Source organism: Rhinoderma darwinii, chromosome 4, assembly GCF_050947455.1.
Source record: "Rhinoderma darwinii isolate aRhiDar2 chromosome 4, aRhiDar2.hap1, whole genome shotgun sequence".
In the NCBI taxonomy this organism is placed as follows: Eukaryota; Metazoa; Chordata; class Amphibia; order Anura; family Rhinodermatidae; genus Rhinoderma; species Rhinoderma darwinii.
The window spans coordinates 211,241,138-211,264,597 of NC_134690.1; the positions used below are offsets into that span (position 1 = coordinate 211,241,138).

Here is a 23,460-nt window from a genome sequence, read left to right on the forward strand (position 1 = left end):
TCCCATTTAGATTGCATCAATATATTGACCATTAAGCAGAAGTGATTAAAATTGCCACTGTTTGAAGCAGGGATAGGAAGCAGGGCAGGAAATACATTTTGATGACATACATCTGGCCAAACCATGACATCTAAAAACCGTTGTAGGACTTAAGGTCTGTGAGAGTGCGCCGCAGCATCAAATTAATAGCTTAGAGGTCCAACAAATCCGCAGGAACCGGAATTCCCAATTAACAAATAGATCCCAAAATCTGAGCCAGGAAAAATGTTAAGTGTCTCATATTCGGAATTGCTAATCTTAAAGTTACTTTCGTGTTTAAAAATTCTCAAACCGCTTTGGAGGGATAGGAGACCCATAACATAAAATGACAGGTCATCGCCATAGAAGCTAATTTGCATTGTCTATGGCTTAACTGAATGCCAGAACGATCAGGATTGTGCCAGAGTGTCACAGCCAAATGCTACATTATAATGACGTAAAGTTAGGGTTATAATGGTCACCCATACACTTTTTCCAGTGGAAATGGTTGGACAAGAGAGGATACTTGGGACTATGATACATTGATAAGTTCTTCAATAGCAAAGAGCAGCCAATCCCAATGTTTTATAAAGAACTTTGTAGACAGACCTTTGTAGAGCACTGCATCTATGTTTAAGGCTATTTTAATACAGGGCCCTTGTGTACGGATTATAAGGAATTGATTCGACTCAAATAAACTGTGAGTTAGTGGGGGCGTGGCCAGCAGTCAAGATGGACTAGACGTGTTTCGGCCGCGCTCCAGGGGATCGTTATACATCCTGACCTCATTCTTTGCTGACAGCATACCTATGCAATAACTATAGGTTAATACCGGACCACCTTACACTCGGCAACACTCCTGACCCGTTTTGAGACCCCTCTCCTTACTGGAAACTACATACTTGGTGACTGCCATGCAGGAAACGTGGCATCCGGCGGCCTGATCTACATCTCCTGAGCCGCATCACCGTTTCGCCTTGTGTAGCGAGCAGGTGCCGAAGCAACATACGCCTGTCGACAATCAGCTCCAGCTATTCCCCTGCTTACGCCGACTGACCCATACTACTACACAAGGTATGGACGATCTCCTTGCCCTGCGGGACGACATACTTTCTCCCATCTGAGCTGCATGGCGATTTGCAGCGGGATCATAACACTTAGGCTGCACCACTAATTCAGTGGTGTGGGACACAGACACCGGAGCTCCCGCAAGTGACCGACATATACTACTAATTTTCTTTACAGTGCCTAACCTTGGCTCCTGCAACAACTTGAGACGACTGACCTATCCTGCACTGTGGCCTGTTCTCTCTTCACTCGGCACGCCCTGTTATTAGAAGACGCCGCACGCGTTTTATGCACTTCATTGTTGTAATGATATTATGGTTTATTTGTTGGTTTAAATTTATCTTTGAAAAATTCTTTCAATAAAAAGAAAATTTAAAAGAAAAGAAGACGTCGCACGGTGGGAAAACCTCCATTTTCTCACTTGAGGTACTCTTTCATACACAAATACGACATTGCCATTTATTGAACACTTGTCACGTCGGTTAGACTTATTGTTTGGATGGACGCTTATATTTTAATATCTTGTTTTCTTGGGCCTGCTACCCAATACAACTACCTGTGAGTTACTTACTTTTCATTGAAAGACATGCACAAATCCAAACTACAGCCTACTATGGATAGACTGAAAGAGTTTGTTCACACAGACCAAGAAGGAGATATGTCTACACCTCTCTCAACACGTTCTGCACAGGGGAAATTAAGGGAAGGCGACTCTCATTCCAGGGATGGTGTTGACCCTGATACAGACTCTGAACCTATTTTACGCCAGGTTTCCACACAGTTGCTATCGGCCATTACTACCTGTATGACCTCCTTGACAGGTAAAATTGAGGAAATAAAAATCGATGTCAATTTACTGCGCCAGAACATGCAGAATTTGCACGGTCACCAGGCGAAATACAGGATAGAGTATCCTGTGCAGAAGACATGATTAATCCTCTTACAGTTACAATTTCCTCTGCCTCTCGTAAAATGGAAGCTTGTCAGTCCAAACTGGATGACTTGGAAAATAGACTACGCCACAATAACTTGCGGATCATTGGTCTCCCTGAGAAGGCTGAAGGCCAGACTCCAGAATCATTCTTAGAAAACTGGCTCAAAACCACATTAGGAGACACCTCCTTTTCCTCCTGCTTTGTAGTGGAACGTGCTCACAGAGTACCGACTAAACCTCCCCCTCCAGATGCCAACCCACGACCATTTTTGGCTAAACTGCTGAATTATGGAGATCGTGATTCTGTCCTACGTTTTACCTGCTTGAAAGGGCCGCTGAAATTTGACAACTCTACCGTTTCCATTTTTCCTGACTTCTCAGCGGACTTACAGAAACAGCGTGCTCGTTTCATTGAGGTAAAAAGGGAATTTAGAGATCGCAGAATTCCCTACTCTATGGCGTATCCAGCTCGTCTCCGTATATTCGCTGATGGCAAGGTGGTCTTCTTACACAGTCCACGAGAAGCAACTGAATGGTCCCAAATGCATCCGTCACAGGATTGACCTGGATATACATGCAAGACATTACCTTAATTACACTTCTGATCTGCTGAACTTACGTCACACTGACTTTGTTGGCAACATTTCCTGGATGTTTACTTGGTACTAGTGGTGAGAATATATACGATGTGTTATCCGTATACTTATATAAACTCTACTGCTTGTCATTTTACATTCTTATACTTGCCTCCTATTACCATGCTCCCATGTTTCATACAGATTTAATGTAGGTCCTGGACTACAACTCACCCTTATGTCGGATGGCCCGGTTTCCTATTAATATCTGATCTGCTTATTATACTGTGTATGCTTAGTCACATGTCTGACAATATGTTAGTCGGGCATTCCCCATCTAATATATATTTTGGAAAGTTTGTTTGAAGCCCGATTTTTCATTGGTTTAAAAGCAGTCCATGTGACCACTGCAGCCTGTGATTGGCTGCAGTGGTCACATGGGATGAAACTACATCCCGGGAGGCCGGACTGGAGGAAGTAAACTTTTAATACTTTTAACTCCAGCGGTAGTCACTGTCCCGGGTGTTGAAAGAGTTACTGCCGATCAGTTAACTCTTTCAGCACCCTGGACATTGACTATCCCCTGACGTCGCCTAGCAACGCTCCCGTAATTACGGGTGCACACAGGTAGCCACCCGTAATTACGGGAGCCCCATAGACTAAGGCCTCATGCACACTTCCATCACCGTTTTCACGGCCGTTTTTCACAGATCCGTGTGTCCGTGATTGCAACCGTACACTTCCGTGTTTCAGTTTCCGAGAGGTAACTGAAACCCGTTTACACTATGTACACGATATTGTGAGCGCCGCACATGCTATTCCCTGTCCAGCGGTACTCACTGTCCAGGGTGCTGAAAGAGTTACTGCTGATCAGTGCAGCCCCTTAACTCTTTCAGCACCCTGGACAGAGGCTACCGCTGGACAGGGAATACCGTGTGCGGCGCTCAAAATATAGATTAATGGTTCATTAAAAAAAACCTGCAACAAAAAAAGTTACTACTTACCCAGAACTCCCTGCTTGCGTGCTTCTTCCTCAAGTCCGGCCTCCTGAGATGACGTTTCAGACCATGTGACCGCTGCAGCGGTCAAATGGACTGCTGCGTCATCCAGGAAGGCCGGACTGGATGTCAGAAGATGGACGCGTCACCACGACAACGGCCAGGGTACGTATGAACATATTTTTATTAATATCGCTGCATTCCTGCACTGATCAGCAGCCTCTTCTCTCTATCAGTGCTGACAGAGAGAAGGGGCAGCTGATTAGTGCAGTGCAGTATCTGTCTGTATGTGTGTGTACCTCTGCCCGCCCGGCCATTGCTAGGCAACGGCTCGGCCACACACAGACGGCACACGGATGCCTTCCATGTGCCTTCAGTTTTTTTGACGGCCCCATTGACTTGCATGGACCTCACGGTCACGGAATCTCGCACCAACGTAGGACATGCTCTACTTTTGTCGGAACAGAGCAATGGGATTGTCAAGAAAACTGAAGTGTGCATGGCCCCATTGAAATGAATGGGTCAGGGTGCTAGCCTCGTCCTGTGTGACAGCCGTCTGTGCGCACGATCGAGAGCGGGACAACGGCTGTAATACACAGCCACTGCCCCGCTCTAACACCGGAGAGGAGAGAAACCTCTTCTCTCCGCCGTTAACCCTTTGAATGCCTCGATGAAAGCTGATTGCGGCGTTCAAGGAGGGGGGGCTGCACTTTGATCGCGTCACAGAAGATAACTGTGACACGATCAAAGCCCATAACTCGTATGGTCAGACAGCCCAGGGTACATTGAAGGACCCCAGGGCTGTCTGAACATATTTCCTGTTGTTAGGGCATACTGAGGTATGCCCTAACAACTGCCTGTGTACAATCAGTACACAGGCTAATGTACTGGCATATAGATCTATGCCAGTACATTACAGTTAAAAAATCAAAATGATAAATCCCTTTATGGGATTAAAAAAAAGTTAAATGAATGTAAAAAAAATAAATGATAAATAAATAAAAAGTAAAAAAAATACACAGAAGCACACATTTTTTTTTATAATAAATAAACTTTTTAAAATATAAGTCCCAAAACATGAAATAATATAGACATATTTGTTATCGCCCCAACCATAACAACCTAAACGACAAATGTATAACATTATTTAACAAAAAATATTAAAACTGCTGCAGAACTGCTTTTTTTCTGCATTTTCGCCAAAATAAAAAATTATAGAAATTAAACGATAATGTATTTGTACCAAAAAATGGTACCTACATAAAGTACAACTCGTCCCACAAAAAACAAAATCTCATACAACTACGTCGTACAAAAAATAAAAGAGTTATGAGCGTCGGGATGCAAAGAGGGAAATCTAAAAAAATAGTTTGGTCCTCAAGGCCAAAATTGGCCGTGTCCTTAAGGGGGTTAAGGCGTATCTTCGAGGTTGTTTAAAGTCTAATGTCGTTTTATTAAAAGAACCTCCGCTCACTTAGAATGAGATTTGGAAAATCAGGTGTTAGCTGCAGAGGCACACTATTTTACTGACCCTACTGAGGCCCATAAAACTAACTTGTTAAGTTTAACACAGCTGTATAAAAGACAACTCCGCCTTAAGTCTAAACGTAAGTTAGTCTTCACATGTCAATACTATTTTGCGATGGGCAATCAGTCTAGTCAGTGATTGGCACACGTGATTAAACAGGAAAGTGATAGTAACTCAGTCCTGAAAATTCGGGACTCTGATGGGACTATTTTGACAGAGGCTGAGAAGATTACATCCAGATTCAGGAATTACTATACTGAGTTATATAGCTCCTCTAATGCTTATTCTGTAGAAGATGTTTTAACGTATTTACAAGATCCCACATTCCCGACTCTTTCAACTGAGCAAGTTTCCAGATTAGATGCGCCATCTACACTGACAGAATTGCAGGACACAATACAAGATATGGCCTTGAATAAATCTCCTGGCCCCAATGGACTACCGATAGAAGTCTATAGAGAATATTTAGACACAATGGCCCCACTCCTACTGGATACTCTTAATCAAGACTCGCACTCACTCTCCCTTCCCTCTACATTCCTTTGATGCTACTATCATAGTGCTACTGAAACCTGACAAAGACCCCCTTGAGTGTGGCTCATATAGACCCATATCACTGGTCAATGTAGACTATAAAATCATGACTAAGATACTAGTCAGCAGATTAAACAAGGTCACCCTTTCTATAATTCAATCAGATCCGACTGGGTTTATGCCAGGAAAGTCCACTACAATAAATATCAGGAAAGTGCAAACTATTATACAGTTAGGCAGAGCACATGATATGTCATGGGTGATTGCCTCGTTGGATGCAATGAAGGCATTCGACTTTGTGGAATGGTCGTTTTTCTGGGCCTGTTTGACACGTTTTGGCTTTGGTCCCCAGTTTCAAATCTGGATTTGACTAATTTATGCATACTTTATGGCCAATGTGGTTGTTAATACCGTTCCTTCCCTCCCTTTCCCTCTGGCCCGTGGCACAAGACAGGGTTGTCCCCTGTCTCCAGCTTTATTTGCTGTAGCCATAGAAGTGATAGCAATTAGACTCCGCTCCTCACCAGAAATCACTGGCAAATGGAAGGATAAAACGACTGTAGTGGGTTTATTTGCCGATGATATGATATTTTTTTTTAAGAAAACCCTCTGAATCATTCCACTTAGCTGTCCAATCACTTAATACTTTCTCACAATACTCAGGACTACGGGTAAATTGGCAGAAATCGGCCATACTCTACACGGCCAGAAATCCCACTCCTGACCCATTACTCTTGCAATATGGTCTTGAAACAGTTTCCCAGTTTAAATATCTTGAGATTCATATGGTTCTTGATCATAAACATGCCCGTACAACTTCTATTGCCCCATTACTAAGATAGATAGGGGAAATATTTAGGTCATAGTCCAAATTATCACTATCCGTAGCAGGCCGCATAAATTTAGTTAAAATGATAGCACAACCTAAATGTACTTATGTATTGCAACATATGCCTGTCACAGTGCCTATGTCCTTCTTCTGATCCCTTAATTCCTTAGTTATTAAATTCATATGGGGTTTGTCCAGATCAAAACTTAAACGAAATACCTTACAACGCCATAAAACTGATGGAGGTATGGCTTTGTCTGACTTTCATTTATATTAATGGGCTGGTCAACTCCGCAATATGCAAGATTGGGTACGGGATACTCCTCTTTCTGATGGGGATTATTTGGCATCTCTAGTAGTGGGTCATAGCTTGATTAGCTTCTTAGAATATCCTGGATTCACTAAGTGAACTACCTTACTTCCTTTAGACACTATGGCATTAGCAATTTGGCGTACATCTAAAAAAAATACTTACCTATAAGGACACTATTCCTGAACTACCTTTGTGGTATAGTCCTACCTTACCCTCCATTCAAATGCTAGCGGACTCCCAGGTCTGGCAAGACCTGGGAATTGTTCAACTTGGTGATATTTATGACAAAGGTACATTCCTTACGTTCACACAGCTGCAAGATACTTACCATATCTCACCGTTACAGTGGTACAGATACTTAAAACTTCGCCCTACAGGTACAATTTCCACCTAGCACAACAATCATATCTAACTACCCTGTTATTGGCATATTGAAGTCTCAGAGCCCCAGAGGTCTCATCTCGACCTTATATACTCATTTGCTCTCATCCAGGATAACTTCCACTCCACTCCCAGTGCTTGATACGTGGAAAGTGCAAATACCAGATCATTTGTCGGTATCTCCGGCAATAAACAATAGACTTATTCAGTTATATATTATACACCAGACTTATCTCACTCCTACACGCCTGCATCGAATGGGTAGAACTCCCACATCTGATTGTCATACATGTTATTTGACCTGAGGCGGACTTCTGGCAACTCATTTGGGAATGTCCATTTGTCTCGGCTTTTTGGAAACAAGTATGATACTATTACACCAATGCTACCATCCCCTTTGCCGTTCATCCCAAAAATAGCCTTGTTAGGTCTTCTGAATAGAGTCACATCACACTTGTGTTTTTTTTAGTTTTTTTTAAAGAAACTTATTTTTAGCTAGCAAAACAATAGCTATGCACTGGATGGCAGACACTCCACCATCGCTATTGGCATGGAAAACGCTTGTTACTACTGTCATTTCCTATGACCAATTAATATACCACCATCGGGGCTGCCCTGATAAATGTAATAAAATTTGGGGTCAATGGTTGGCTACTTTTGATGTTTCTAGTGAAGACTCCCTCTCTACCACATAACCATGTTCCTTAGGCTGGATTCACACGAGCGTGGCTTTTTTTTTGCGGACGCAAAAACCACTAGACAGCTTCGTGTGTCATGAGTGTATGATGCGCGGCTGCGTGATTTTCGCGCAGCCGCCATCATAGAGATGAGGCTAGTCAACGTCAGTAAATAGTCACTGTCCAGGGTGCTGAAAGAGTTAACTGATCGGCAGTAACTCTTTCAGCATCCTCGACAGTGAATTCCGATCACAATATCGAGCAACCTGTTAAAAAAAAAAAGACGTTCGTACTTACCGAGAACTTCCCTCCCGGCCGTTGTCTTGGTGACGCGTCCCTCTCTTGACATCCGGCCCCACCTCCCTAGATGACGCGGCAGTCCATGTGACCGCTGCAGCCTGTGCTTGGCCTGTGATTGGCTGGAGCTGTCACTTGGACTGAATTGTCATCCCGGGAGGTCAGACTGGAGGAAGAAGCAGGGAGTTATCGGTAAGTCAGAACTTCTTGTTTTTTTACACGTTCATGTATATTGTGATCGGAAGTCACTGTCCAGGGTGCTGAAACAGTTTAACTCTTTCAGCACCCTGGACAGTGACTATCTCCTGACGTCGCGTACAGGAAATTTTTTTGCCGGGTTCGGTCCAAACGAGTTCGGCCGAACCCGGTGAAGTTCGGTTCGGTTGTCCGGGTTCGCTCATCTCAAAGACACTCCATTTGGATGTTTGTAAACAGAAAAGCACGTTCAGAGTTTGACAGCTCTTGCTCGAATCACGCAGTTCGCACGGAAGTGCTTCCGTGCGGCATGCGTGGTTTTCATGCACCCATTGACTTCAATGGGTGCGTGATGCGCGAAAAACGCCGAAGGAACGGACATGTCGTGACTTTTTTTCAGCGGACTCACGCTGAGCAAAAATCACGCACATGTCCGCACGGCCCCATAGACTAATATAGGTCCGTGCAAATCACGCGCATTGCACGGACGTGATTCCCGTTCGTCTGAATAAAGCCTTAGTGTGTTGATAACCTGACATATACCTGTTATACATGATAAAGAATATGGCATAGGCATTATGTTCTGTTAAAATGTCTACTTTCAGTTTTGTAGACTGTTTTCACTCCTTTTACTCTATGTACTTAATTTATGTAGATTTGCAATTGGATGAATTGTTCATATTTGTTATATACTGTATGTATATATCATTATGGAATATCGCTTATCTGCCGATGATATCATTACTTCTCTCATAATATATTCTTCAATTGCTTTTTCATACTGTATTTGTAATATGTTGAATAAAACAAATTTGAAAAAAAACCTGTGAGTTAGCATAATTTGGAACATGTCCGAAATTATGTTGGCATTTACATACAGAAGAAATAAAAATGGCAACTTTACTTTCCATAGATATTACGATTTAGCCGTGGTAGAAGCTTGAGAAAGAAGAGAGAAAAGCTGAAAGAGGAAAGACGGACTCAGTCAGTTCCAAGAGAAGATATTGCAGACAGTAAGGTATGTATTTATAGTAATGTTTCATGACACTTTAATGGCCACAGCCTGTTCTATAAAGACATAGGTGTACTTATCACTATAAGGTTAAGTTTACATGTAACGTGAATACTGCAGAGTTTCCTCAACGGATCTTGTTGCGGAAAATCCGCAGCATAATACAGTAGCAGTAAAGTGGATGAGATTTGAACAAATCTCATTCACATGCTGTGTAAATGATGAGGGGAAAAATGTTCAGAAATTGACCTGCGGTGCGTTTTTTTAATCCGCAGCATGTCAATTGCATTTGCGTAATTGCTGTTTTTTTGTTGCAGGTTTTCCCCCATTGAATTCAATGAGGAGGTATAACCCGCAACAAATAGCAGATGTTGCGATTTTTGTGGAGGAAAAGCTGCGATTCCGCTGCAAAAAACTCTGTGCTTCTTCGTCCAGGCCAGCCTCCTGGAGTAACATTTTATCCCATGTGACCGCTGCAGCTAATCAAAAACTGCAGCTGTCATATGGGATGAAACGTCATTCCAGGAGGCCGGCCTGCAGGACGCGCATAGCCATGGCTATGCAAGTATGAAACGTTCTTCTTTTTATATTCAGTTTTCTCCAGCGGACATTCTGGACAAAAAACTGCACCACAATTTGGTGCGGTTTTTCGACGGAGTTCCCTGCGGCGCCCAGGGCGGATACGCTGTGTATTTTTATGCAGCATATCCGCCCTGTATGAACATAGCCTAAATGTAATAACATTCTGCCCGTCTAGTGCTATTAGGGTATGTTCACACGGCCTATTTACGGACGTAATTCGGGCGTTTTTGCCCCGAATTACGCCCGAAAATAGCGCCTCAATAGCGCTGACAAACATCTGCCCATTGAAAGCAATGGGCAGACGTTTGTCTGTTCACACGAGGCGTAAATTTACGCGCCGCTGTCAAATAACGGCGCGTAAATAGACGCCCGCGTCAAAGAAGTGACCTGTCACTTCTTTGGCCGTAATTAGAGCCGTTATTCATTGACTCCAATGAATAGCAGCGCTAATTCCGGCCGTAATTGACGCGGCGCTCAAGCGCCTGCACATGCCGTTACGGCTGAAATTACGGGGATGTTTTCAGGCTGAAACATCCCCGTAATTTCAGCCGTTACGGACCCCCGCCGTGTGAACATACCCTTAGAATGATGGAGATTGCAGGACTGTTCACTATCATACTATTGAATCAGAAGTTTATTTCTATTATAGAATATATATGTCTGATTTGTGAGTGCATTGAGTTTATTGTGCTCCTCTCGTAAAATTCTAAGTATCAAGTCAACATTTGGATTTTAGGACATGAAAAAATAGACATTTTTGGCATATTGCGTTTTTAATGTCATAACTGTCCTTTCAGGCCAGTATATCAGCAGCTGATGACACCCACAGTAGTGAGCAAGCTGTGATCAAGCAGGGAGATGGCAAAGATGAACAGAGAGCTTCTTCTGCAGGGAATAAACAAAAGAAAGGAAAAAGACCAAAACCTAAAGAAAAGGTACCAGACACTCGTGTCACTGCATTCCAGCATAAGTGGCGTGTGCTACATTTCAGCATGCTCAGTATTACATAAACCCAAAATATCTTTCCCTTCTATCAATTTTAGGCTAGTAAAAATCATTTAGGATTTCTGTGGGATATTCATAAAAGCAGTTTATTATTGTAAAGTCTAAGGAGCTTGAAAATGGTAAGCCATGTGTGATATAAATTATTATCTATTGACACACTTGAAACGGCATGAAAGTGTGGGAAATATTATTTCTGATGACCTAATTATAGTCAAGCTGTATTTTTATTTGGACTTTACAGAGGGAATATATCCTAAATTAGCAATGATTTTAACATCCCAGTATACTTTACTCCACCAATGAATATACCTACTTTGCTCTATGTCAATATTGGTGGAAATTAATAGTAAAGATTCATGCACATGACTAAATTTTGGATCCATGTCATATGGTTACTGCATATTGTGGAAATACAGAGGCATTCATACTGCATTACTATTTAAAGGCTTTTACCACAGCTATAAATACATTGGGGGAGATGTATTAAGATTGTGCCAGTCTTGCTATTATGACCCACCTTCCTAATGGTTTTAGCCACTAGACTCCGAATCTGCTACAGACCTTGACACCCATAATACTATCAATGTTTGTCCATGGAGATTGTATGGCTGTGCTTGATTTTATGTCTTCAATAGGTGTGGCTAAAACACCTGAACTCAATAATTAGGAGGGGTATCCAAAAACTTTTAGCCATAAAATCTATTTCCTGAAAGCAAAGCTGCAGGTAATGCCATGTACATGAGGCTTTGTTGGTATAGATTAGCTAAAACCGATTACTCTTGCTGACAATTACATAGTTACATAGTTAGTACGGCTGAAAAAAGACACATGTCCATCAAGTTCAACCAAGGGACGGGAAAAGGGAAGGAAAAATTTCTACACATAAGAACTTACATTTTGTTGTTCTAGGAAATTATCTAAGCCTTTTTGAAAGCCATCTACTGTCCCTGCTGCGACCAGCTCCTGCGGTAGGCTATTCCATAGATTCACAGTTCTCACAGTAAAGAAGGCTTGTCGCCTCTGCAGGTTGAACCTTTTTTTCTCCAGATGGAGGGAGTGTCCCCTTGTTTTTTGAGGGGGTTTTACATAGAACAGGATTTCACCATATTTCTTGTATGTGCCATTCATATATAAGTTAATCATGTCCCCCCTTAGTCTTCTTTTTTCAAGGCTAAATAGGTTTAATTCTTTTAATCTTTCCTCATAACTTAGATTCTCCATGCCCCTTATTAGCTTCGTTGCTCCTCTTTGCATTTTTTTCCAACTCCAGGGCATCCTTTCTATGAACTGGAGCCCAGAACTGAACTGCATATTCTAGATGAGGCCTCTCTAATGCGTTGTAAAGTGGTAATATTACATCCCTGTCCCGTGAGTCCATGCCTCTTTTAATACACGACAATATATTGCTGGCCTTTGAAGCAGATGATTGACACTGCATTCTGTTATTTCTTTTATGATTTACAAGTACACCCAGATCCTTCTCAACAAGTGAATCCCCCAGTGTAGCTCCCCCTAGGACATGCAGGTTGTTCGTACCCAGATGCATAACTTTACATTTAGATACATTAAACTTAATTTGCCAACTGGATGCCCAAACACGTAGTTTGCTTAAATCCGCTTGCAATTCACGAACATCTTCCATAGACTGAACTATATTACATAGCTTGGTGTCATCTGCAAAAATAGAAATAGTGCTATTAATCCCATCCTCTATATCATTAATAAATAAGTTGAATAATAGTGATCCCAGCACAGAACCCTCGGGTACACCACTTATTACCGGGGACCATTCAGAGTAGGAATCATTGAGCACAACTCTCTGGATACGGTCCTTGAGCCAATTCTCAATCCAATTACAAACTATACTATCTAAACCTATAGTCCTTAATTTACCCATTAGACGTCTGAGGGACAGTGTCAAATGCCTTTGCAAAGTCCAAAAACACTATCCACGGCGGTCCCTCTGTCTAGGCTTCTGCTCACCTCTTCATAAAAACAAATCAGGTTAGTTTGACAACTTCTGTCCTTAGTAAAACCGTGCTAGCTGTCACTTATAATACTAGTTTTTGTCACATAATCATGTATATAGCCCCTCAATAGCCCCTCAAATATTTTCCCCACAATGGATGTTAAGCTTACTGGTCTATACTTACCCGGGGAAGACCTAGAGCCCTTTTTGAAAATAAGCACCACATTTGCCCTGCGCCAGTCCCTTGGCCGCTGACATCTATGCGAGCATGCTTCCGTGGAGTACAGCAGAATACCTGCTGCTGAACTAAATATCGCTGGCATCCCGGCCAGAGTGACCAAGCTGCAGACCCCTGAGGATGAGTATTGAAACGCGTAGGGTCGGTTGTGAATAGGAATTTTTAGCATTGGGAACATTAGCATTGTTTGTATACCTTAACACTAGGAGCTTCCGGTGCTGTTTATCACGGACTCTAGTGTGAATTAGGGTCAAGACTATTGTTATGCCCATTTTTCAAATGCTGATTCCGTATTGATATTCTTGTTGAACACTGAGCTATAGTAGGTTCACAATTGAATTAGAACTCAGAGTTTATTATTTAATACGTTTTTATACACACGGTGGGGCTTCTTCACAGTGGTGATTGTACCCCTGTTTTTAGAGAGTTATAAATAAATGTTATATTTTACTCATGTATCACATCAGTGAATCCCTTGGCACTATACCAGTCACTAGAGAATCTCTAAATATTATGAAAAGGGGGGACAGAAATAACAACTAAGCTCTTTAAGAATTCTAGGGTGTAACACATCTGGTCCCGGGGTCTTGTGCACATTTATTTTATTTTATTTAGCTTGGACCATATCTGCATTCATGCAATTCAGTATATCAACTGATATATTAACAGCACTGGCACCGGCTACATCAGCTGCTCTTTCTTCTGTTGTATATATAGAGCTAAAGAACCCATTTAGAAACTCTGCCTTCTCTTGATCCCCTGTGACCAACTCCCCATTACCACTATCTAGGGGTCCTACATGTTCAGACCTTGGCTTTTTTGCATTTATATACTTGAAGAATTTTTTGAGATTTGTTTTACTATCCTTGGCCACCTGCCTTTCATTTTGTATTTTTGCTAATTTGATTACATTTTTACAGATTTTATTACACTCTTTATATTTTACAAAGGCTACAGATGGACCCTCAGATTTGTATTTTTGCTAATTTTATTACATTTTTACAGATTTTATTACACTCTTTATATTTTACAAAGGCTACAGATTTACCCTCAGATTTGTATTTTTTAAATGCCCTTTTTTCGTCCTGTATTGACCTTTTTACAGAAGGTGTAAACCATGTGGGGTTTAATTTTAGTCGTTTATACTTACCTATAGGAATAAATTTTGCACTGTAATTATACAAAGTAGATTTGAAAATCTCCCATTTATCATTTGTCCCATTATTTGACCTAACTTTCTAGTTCCACCAACAATGTTTCAACCTCCTCACAGTCTTCACAGATATGTGTATGAAAATCTCATTTCTGCCTGATGGTTATCTGTTTTATTGGTCATAAATGTATTTGACATTCTTTCCCCCACAAACAGTGCCACTCCTGTTCTTTACTTGAATGGGGCTAAGCTGCAATACCAGACACAAACCATGGACATGGGGAGTGGCGATGTTTCTGGAAAAAAAGCAGAGCCCTTTTTCTAAACCTGGACAACCGCAGTTAGGAATTATTTTATCTGATAAATAGACTTTTTGTTAACTTAAAGGCTATTTACTCCTTTGACATAGTTTTTTTTTTTTCTTAAATAAAATTGTGCATCAGTGTGTTTGGTGCAACCGCCTACATTCATTCTATAAAAAAATTATTTTTACTTTTTGAGATGCACCTGCTTTGTATTCTGTATATAGAGCATCTGTATCGTTAGGCTAAGACCTGAATCTGTCAGGTCCGCGGGACTGACGGGTTCAGTGTCAGCGGGTCCTGCGTATCTATGACACGCAGGATCGAGCTGTTAGCGATCACATCTAAGTTCATAACTTAGATGTGATGGAATACAGGTGGATCCTGCGTGTCATAGACACCCAGGAACTGCATTCACTGAACCCATAAGTCCCGCGTACCTGACAGATTCAGGTCTTAGCCTAACGATACAGCTGCTCTGTATACAGAATACAAAGCAGCTGTATCTGAAAAAGTAAAAATAATTTTTAATAAAATGTATTTAGGAAGTTGCACCAATCACACTAATGCAAAAGTTTATTAAAAATGAAAAAAATTATGTCAAAGGTGTACATAGTCTTTAAACTTTTTTACCTATAATAAAGGTCTATCTTTTATACAAGAGCTAAAGTGTAACATCATATGCTTCATATATTCTCAGATTTCAGCTCTTTCAGACCCAACATCTCCTGCAGATCAGCAGCCCTTTTCTGGTGGCCACCAAACCAGTCATAGTCAAAGGAGAAAGAACAAACACAGAGCTCCCTCACCACCCTTCCCTCCTCATGAGGCCAGGGCTTACCAGCTTTACACTTTATACAGGGGAAAAGACGGCAAGGTTATGCAGGTAAAGTATTAGTGTCTTGTGTACAGAGAACGAAAAGACTGTCTGCATAGTTCTGCATTACAGAATGTAACGCAATTGTACTGTTCTTTAATAGCACTGCTGAAAATGTGCACTATTTTATCTTATTGAACTAAAATATTATTGGTAGATTTTAAAGTTTAGAGATAAATTTATTATTCTCTAAGGGCAAGTTCACACAGAGTTTTTTGACCCGTTTTTTGACGCGGAAACTGCGTTGGAAAATGCGCCAAAAAACGGCCGAAAATGCCTCCCATTGATTTCAATGGGAGGCGGAGGTGTTTTTTTCCTGTGAGCGGAAAAACCGTCTCGCGGGAAAAAAAAGGGACATGCCCTATCTTCGGGCGTATACGCCTCTGACCTCCCATTGACATCAATGGGAGGCAGGGAAAGCGTATTTCACGGCGTTTTATGCCTGCGACGCTCAATGGCCGCGAGCGAAAAACGCTGCAAAAATCGGCGTGCAGGCAGAGGAAAATCTGCCTCAAAATTCCAAACTGAATTTTGAGGCAGATTTTCCTCCTGCAAAAAACTCTATGTGAACCCAGCCTAAGGCTATGTTCACACGGAGTATTTTGGGGGAGGAATATCTGCCTCAAAGCTCCAAACGGAATTTTGAGGCAGATATTACTGCTCGCGGGAAAAAGACGCCGACGCCTCCCATTGAAATCAATGGGAGGCGTTCTCGGGCCGTTTCTGCCGAGTTTTGCGACGCGGTTTCCGCGTCAAAAAACTCGGCAAAAGACCCCGTGTGAACATAGCCTAAATCTCCAAATGAGAGCTGCTCAATTATTGTTTAAAATACATGGTCAATTTATCTTCAGGCTCCCATAAACGGATGTCGCTGTGAGCCACTCATAAGTAAACTTGAGAATCAGTTGGAGGCCACTAAAGAAGAAATAAAGGCAGAGATTGTAACTGTGCAAGATCAGATGAATGTAAAACTTGGACAGATGGACACTAAAACCCAGCACCAGGTATGAAACTATTGTCTCACTGTGTAGAACGCTTTATCTTATAATACTCTGGCTTCACACTCTTGGTTACTGAACTTTTTTTGCAGTTGCGGGTCCTGGACAAACTAATGATGGAGCGGATGTCTGCAGAGAGAGCAGAATGTGTCTGTCGCCTTCAGGAGCAAGCAGATGTGCAGAAGAAAGAAGCTGAAAAACGTCAGGTATACAGTCAGTATATCTTAGCTAAATCAAAGAGAAGCGGGATCAAACTCACATATCACTGGAAAGGCCACACTACCTGGTTCAAGGGCAGGTTAAATACCAGAGGAGGGTGCTCACTGGTACAACATACTGATGAACAGCCACCCATTTAAAGCCCTATCACAAATGTTTGCAATTTTCGTAACGTGTAAGCGTTTTTTATTGATGTCTTTTTGTACATGCGTTTTTTACCACACATAAAAAAATCTATTGAATTCTATAGAGCAAAACTCCATATTCAAAACAAAACATGCTGCGTTTTGTGAAAAAATAATGCTATGTGTGTAGATACGTTCATATAGAATACAGCGAACATCTTTCGGCAGCACTGTGGCTAAAAAAGACACCCCAAAAACGCACCTAAACTCATGCAAAAAGTCACATATCACCAGAAAGGCAACATCTAGCATCCCCCTCTTAATTGGCAGTTGTTTTATTTTGAGGAAATTTAATTACAAATGCTCTTATAATCAAATAAAAATAAATAGTATTTATTATGAATTCTTCATGATATGCAGGAAGTGCTTGTTGTACTGATACATATATGTGTATGCAGATTCTGAAACCTTGGAAAATGTGGTCATGGGATTATATCACATGACTACATGGACGTGATGTCCTTTGACCATATTGTTAACACATAGTTGTGGGTTTTCTACAGCAGGTAACGAGTGTCTCTATTTTTTACTAATACTGCAAAAAAAAAAAAATTTGATTAAATTAGATAAATAAATTATACTTGGAAAAAACTAAGGCTACGTTCACATCTGAGTTCGGTATTCCGTTGTTCTTCTCCGTCAGTGGGGCAAAACAAGTAAATAACTGAAAGCACTGGTGCTGTTGCACCATGGACATCACTGGCGGCCGATGGAACCCATTGACCTCAATGGGTTCCGTCGGTTTTCCATTGGGGTGTCTGTGGTGTTACCGGAAACAACAGCGAAGCATGCTGCGCTATTGTTTCCGTTATTTTTGGCAGAATCTGCGATGGAGGTCCCTAACGGAGCCTCCAAAGCAGATGTGAACTAGGCCTAAGTCTTAATTTCAGAATCATTTATAAATAAACTGTTTTTTTCAGCTCTGCATGGTATTGGTCTTTGCAATGTCTATTGTCGGACTACAAACAACCCCTATTTATGAGCGAGTATAACTAATACTTAATACAAATGTGTATCACTAGGTTAGTGTACACGCACATGAGGCGTAAGTGTGGAACATGTAGCTGCACTGCAAAATCAACATGTAAATAGATGAATTTTTTGCTGTGTTTTTGTTGCAGTCTTATAAAAGTTCCTGGAACTATTTGTATTGAAAACTGCCTCATGGAGCCATATGTAAAAAAAAAAAGTGGTGTTAAAGTGGAAAATTTACTTAGCTGAAATGTTTTTTTTTACTTGAGTCCATGGCAGCACCTATGGGTTTTGGTTCCAACCTGATCTTGGACAGAACATACTAAACAGCAGCAAGTAAAACAAAGAGTTAATATGACTAAGCCACACCCAGTACCATAAAAACCACTTCAAAGCCAACCACTGTGTAAAATAATGACAAGCTGAATACAAAAACATACAAGGAAAAAAATGTAATGGGTGGGCGTTTGCTGCCTTGGACACAAGGAAAAGAAAATTTAAGGAACGCTAATTTTTCTCTTCCTTATCACCCTCGGCAGCACCTAATGGGAGTTGGATTGCTAAGAAGAGGGAGGGAAAGTTTGCACCACCTTTCTATAGACTCTAGAAAAAAGCAGAGGATTGGAGCAGCACTGTGAACAAATGCCTGACTAGGCTGGTGCAAAGCTTCAAAAATAAAGGAGTGACCTCTCCTTATGTGTTAGATATCCAAAAAAGAGAACGTGAAGCAGCACTAAAATAAAGTGAATTTATTCAACCAACATGGAATTTCTATAGACTCTAGTGTCAAAGGCTAAACGCTCAGAAGGAGTTATGTCCGGCTTGTAGTGACATAGAAAACTACAATCTGAGACCTAGAAGGCTGCCTGACGTATGTACTGTAAGGAAACGTTACCAAGTTCTTCTCAGAAAACTGTACTGGATCTTGTAGTTTGGACATAAATACTTTCAGGAACTGGCATATCTACAAGGGAGTAGCAAAATGAAATTATTGATTTTAACCATCTCGCAAGAGAATCTTTACTGGCTTCTTGAACATTTCTGGCACCAAAAAATAGAAATAGTCTGTCTGAAGTCCTTAGTACTCTTGAGTTAAATACACACTGCCCTCTTAACGTCTAGCATATGGAGTAGCTTTGCTTCTTCATCAGCGTCGGATACAGCAAAATAAGTATATCTCCTGGGTATGATTGTAGTCAGATAGAACTTTGGTTAGAAATGTAGGTACAGTTATAGGGCGAATGCAGTCTTGCAAAAGTTTTAGTTATGGCTCACGGGCAGAGAGGGACTGTAATTCTCCTAACTTTACGGCCAAAATTGTGGCCACTAACAGTACATTCCATGACGAGTATTTCAGGCCCACTTTCTTAAGAGGTTCAAAGGGGCTGCAATTAATTGCATAAGAACGGTGGCTGGATCCCAAATGGGAAAGGGGGATCTTGCGTTGGGTCTGAGAATTTGAATGCCCTTAAAGAATCATCTCACAAGTTTATTATTTCTAAAACTGGAATTCTAAGTATGCGTTGATGGCTGCAAAATAAATCCTCAATGTATTGCACTTTAACCCTGCCTGTAGAAATTGTATCAATTCAGGAATCTGAATGTCCCTAGGAGATAGGTCACTGCCAGAACACGCATTTAAAAAAATGTTCCATATCTATTATACTCCTTTGTGGGTCGAGTCTCTACGGGAGGATAATAGCGCCTTGATGACTACTTGTGAAAGACCCTGCTTGGTAAACTCATTTTTTCAACAACGACGTGGTCAAGTGCAATCGTTCCAGGCTGGGATGTAAGAACTCCCATTCCTGAAGAAAAAGATCTGATTTGTTGAGTAAACACCATAAGGACCACTTTGAAAGTTCTAAGACCGGAAACTAAGGCCTTACGGGCCTTGCTTTCACACTGGTGTTGTACTTGATCTTCAAGCACCTGTGGATCAGTGGAAGAGGGAGAAAGAGATTTCGAGAAAGCATCTAGGTCGACTAGATTGCCCCTTCTGCTCAGGACACAGAATCTTGGCAACTTCTTGATGGCAATTGTCGCCATTTAATCAATTTCCGGCATGCCCCATTTGTCCAAAAATCATCTGAAAGACTGGAGGGTTTAGTTCCCACTCGCTGGAGGTCATCTACAGATATATTTTCACTGCTTATGATGCATACTGCTGAGATGCTAACAATAAAATACTCTGCCCAGGCTATTTTCTTTGCACATTCTACCTCTAACAGATGGCATCTGGTATCCCCCTCCTACTTGTTAAGGTAGAAAACTATCACATCACTAAGTTGTCTGACTGTACCACCTCTCAGTTTGTACTGAGGAGGTATGGTCATTCTCTGTGACAGACAAGTCAGATCTTGGTTCCAGGATCTTATAATTACTGACTGAGATGGGCCTTGGTTTTAAGGACTACAACTATGGAGGCAGTTAAAATTCCTACTACTCTAATGGCAGATCTGATAGTTAAGATCAAACTGTAGGGAATCAGAAGGATACCCCATCTGATAGGCAGAATTTTCTCTGGTGTAAGAAATATCTTAAGTGCGCTTGAGTCTATTTCCATGCATAAAAACCTGAGTGACCTGCTTGGAGAGAATAGGAACTTCTCCCAAATCACAATGACGCTGTGGTCTTCTAAGCATCGGATAGTAATCTAACTATGATGGAGAAGATCTGGAGATGCAGCCTTCAGGAACCTGTCGTCCAAGTTAGGAATTATGCAGAATACCTAAAGATGAAGGGCTGCTGCTAACACCATTGATATCTTGGTGAATACTCTTGGGGCGGATGACAAACCGAAGGGTAGATTCGCAAACTAAAGATGCTTTAACGGGGCGTGGCCTAGCGGTGAATGTGAGAGGACGTGTGTGACCGGAGCTCCTGCTGTATTCATCCTATAAGGTCCATATATCCCGTAAAATTCGGGGAAAACAGCTTCCCCAGGGTCTTACCAGAGTCTAGAGGTGGAGGAGCACGAGTGCCCGTCCATAATGACGCGCTCAAAGAAGCAGAAGTCGCCGCCAGCGAGTCCCGGGTCCCGCGCTCAAGATGGCGTCGAGAAGGAAGGCCGCAATAGAGGCCTCCGGCAGGAAGTAGTGGAGAAGCTGGAGAGGTTCGCCCGCACGCCGAGAGCAGGGGGGGCGGCTGCACAGCAGCGAAAGTCGGCTGGAGATCAGGCAGCTGGAGGCTCATCTTATGGATCTAGGTACTCTCCTTTGGCGGGGGACATGAGAAGTGAGGAGGAGGAGGAGGAGGAGGAGATGAGTGGCGCCATGCAGGATCAGCCAGGTGCTGGAGGGAAAAGTGGAGCAAGGAAGGAGGAACCCTCCCTAAAGGACATTTTGGCAGCGGTGAAGCAAAATTCTATGGTCCTTAATACCTTAGCAAGCCAGATGGGTGGATTGAAGGAGGACATTTTGCTGCTCAGGAATGATTTGCAAAAAGTAGCGGAACGCACCACTGCCGTGGAGGGGAGAGTCTCAGACATGGAGGATGCGATTCCTCACATAAAGCAGGATGTACAGGCACACTCGCAGGCAGTGGCGACATTGCTGGCTAAGACAGACGACATGGAAAATCGGCTGAGACGGAATAACGTTCGCCTAGTGGGGGTTCCAGAAAGAGTGGAGAGAGCGAATCCAGATGACTTATTTGAAAAGTGGCTGATAGACACATTTGGCAGAGAGGAATTGACCCCTTTATTTGCGGTGGAGAGAGCGCACAGGGTGCCGACCAGACCCGGCCCTCCGGGAAGGCCGCCGAGACCGGTGCTGATAAAGATTTTACATTATAAAGATAGAGACAAGATCCTGAGGAAAACTAGAGAACGTCAAGACATATCCTTTAATGGGGTGAAACTGTCCTTCTTCCCGGATTTCTCTATGGAAGTACAACGGAAAAGATCACAGTTTATGGATATAAAGAGACGCCTAAGGGCGTTACAAGTGCAATATTCAATGATGTATCCTGCCCGTCTGAGAGTGGTGGCGCTGGGCACAACTTCCTTTTTCGAGACACCGAGAGAAGCGGTTAGATGGTTGGATAGCCATGAAAGTCAGCTGAGACCGGCGGAGGCAGAGGGACGGCGTTGATCCGGAACAGACCGGCTGACAAAAGGAGGCTGGGGATGCGGGACTGAACCAGGTGTCGTAGAAAATTGCAAGATATGGCATTGAGGGTTCCTGGTCATGTTTGGACTTGGAGTTGGAGGGCATGGTTGCGGTGAACGCGGAAGACCGGAAGAGGAGGAATGTGTTTATGGACATTGAGGGGTACCGATATGTTGAAGGGATGGTTGTTTATTTGCAAGAAAAAGGCAGCGGGAGGGATGGTCAGTTACGCGGGAAAAGTGAATAACGAGTTATGGTATTGTTGAATGTACGGTGGGCGGAGTTGACCTGTCGACGCTTGTTATGGGTAATGGCAGATACGTTCTGTCGCCCCAACCTTTGGAAAGGGGTAGGTTTACGGGGGAGGTTACAGGGGGGGAGGGGAGGGAGGGAAAGAGGACCCAGCCGGTCGGATATGTAAAAGTACGAGAACAGGATAGGATGTGTTGGTATATGTTGAGGGATGATGGGATCACTTAATTGTTTGTCCTGGAATGTACGGGGCCTGCGGGAAGCCAGAAAAAGACAGGCGGTATTTGATTTTATTAGGAAGCAGGAGTCGAGGGTGATAGGACTACAGGAGACACATATGACTAGGGATTCAGTCTCCATGATGCATAGGGCCTGGGTAGGCCATAGTTTTCATTCATATCATACTACATATTCAAGGGGGGTGAGTCTTCTCATACATAGGGCAGTGCCATTTATATGTCACGACTCCTTCCAGGATGGGGAGGGGCAGTATGTGGGGGTACACTGTACGATGTATCATTGGAATTGTGTGTTGGTGGTGTTGTATGTCCCCCCTCCATTTTCTAGCGGATGTATCAAGAAAGTGGTGGAGGAACTGGCTAGGTACCCGGAGGTGCCGTTACTAGTGATGGGGGATTTTAACGCAGTATTGAATACCAATATGGATAAATTCGGCATGACAGGGGGAGGTTTAACAGCGTTTGGCCATCTTGTTGCTGAAATGGGTTGGCGGGACATATGGAGGGATAAACATCCAAATAGCTTTCAGTATTCTTGCGCGTCTTCCACATATCAGTCTTTATCCAGGATAGACCTAATCTTGTGCTCACCGGCAGCGGTACCATTTGTAGCCCAGATAGAGTACTTGCAAAGAGCGTTATCGGATCATTCTCCTTTGGTAATGAAGGTAGAGACGGAGGGGAGGACAGGGCGGGGGCAAGGGTGCTGGAAACTCAATGCCTTTTGGCTGAAGTTGATAGATCATAAACAAATTTTAGACCTCCTAAAGGAATACTTTCAATTCAATTCGGGAACGGTACCGCAAGAGATACTGTGGGACGCGATGAAGGCGTGGCTGAGAGGGGTGTTCATCCAGCACATTTCGCCAGTAAAAACACGGTCTAGACAATTAGGGGAAGCGCTGTTGGAAAGGGTAACGGAGACAGAAAGGCTACATATAATAGATAACACACCAGACACACTGAAGCATTGGGTGGAGGCGCAGAGATTGTTAAAA

General features: G+C 42.5%; 1 protein-coding gene across 6 annotated transcripts in view; it reads left to right on the forward strand.

Annotated features, from left to right (window-relative positions):
- The window catches only part of ANKRD6 (ankyrin repeat domain 6), a 198,245-nt gene that overhangs the window by 165,554 nt on the left and 9,231 nt on the right, over positions 1-23,460 (forward strand). For all 6 annotated transcript variants that reach the window (XM_075862144.1, XM_075862148.1, XM_075862147.1 and 3 more), the window contains exons 10-14: positions 9,261-9,365; positions 10,739-10,876; positions 15,309-15,494; positions 16,337-16,489; positions 16,576-16,689. In XM_075862144.1, coding sequence (XP_075718259.1) covers positions 9,261-9,365; positions 10,739-10,876; positions 15,309-15,494; positions 16,337-16,489; positions 16,576-16,689 — 696 coding nt within the window. The remainder of the gene's footprint in view (positions 1-9,260; positions 9,366-10,738; positions 10,877-15,308; positions 15,495-16,336; positions 16,490-16,575; positions 16,690-23,460) is intronic.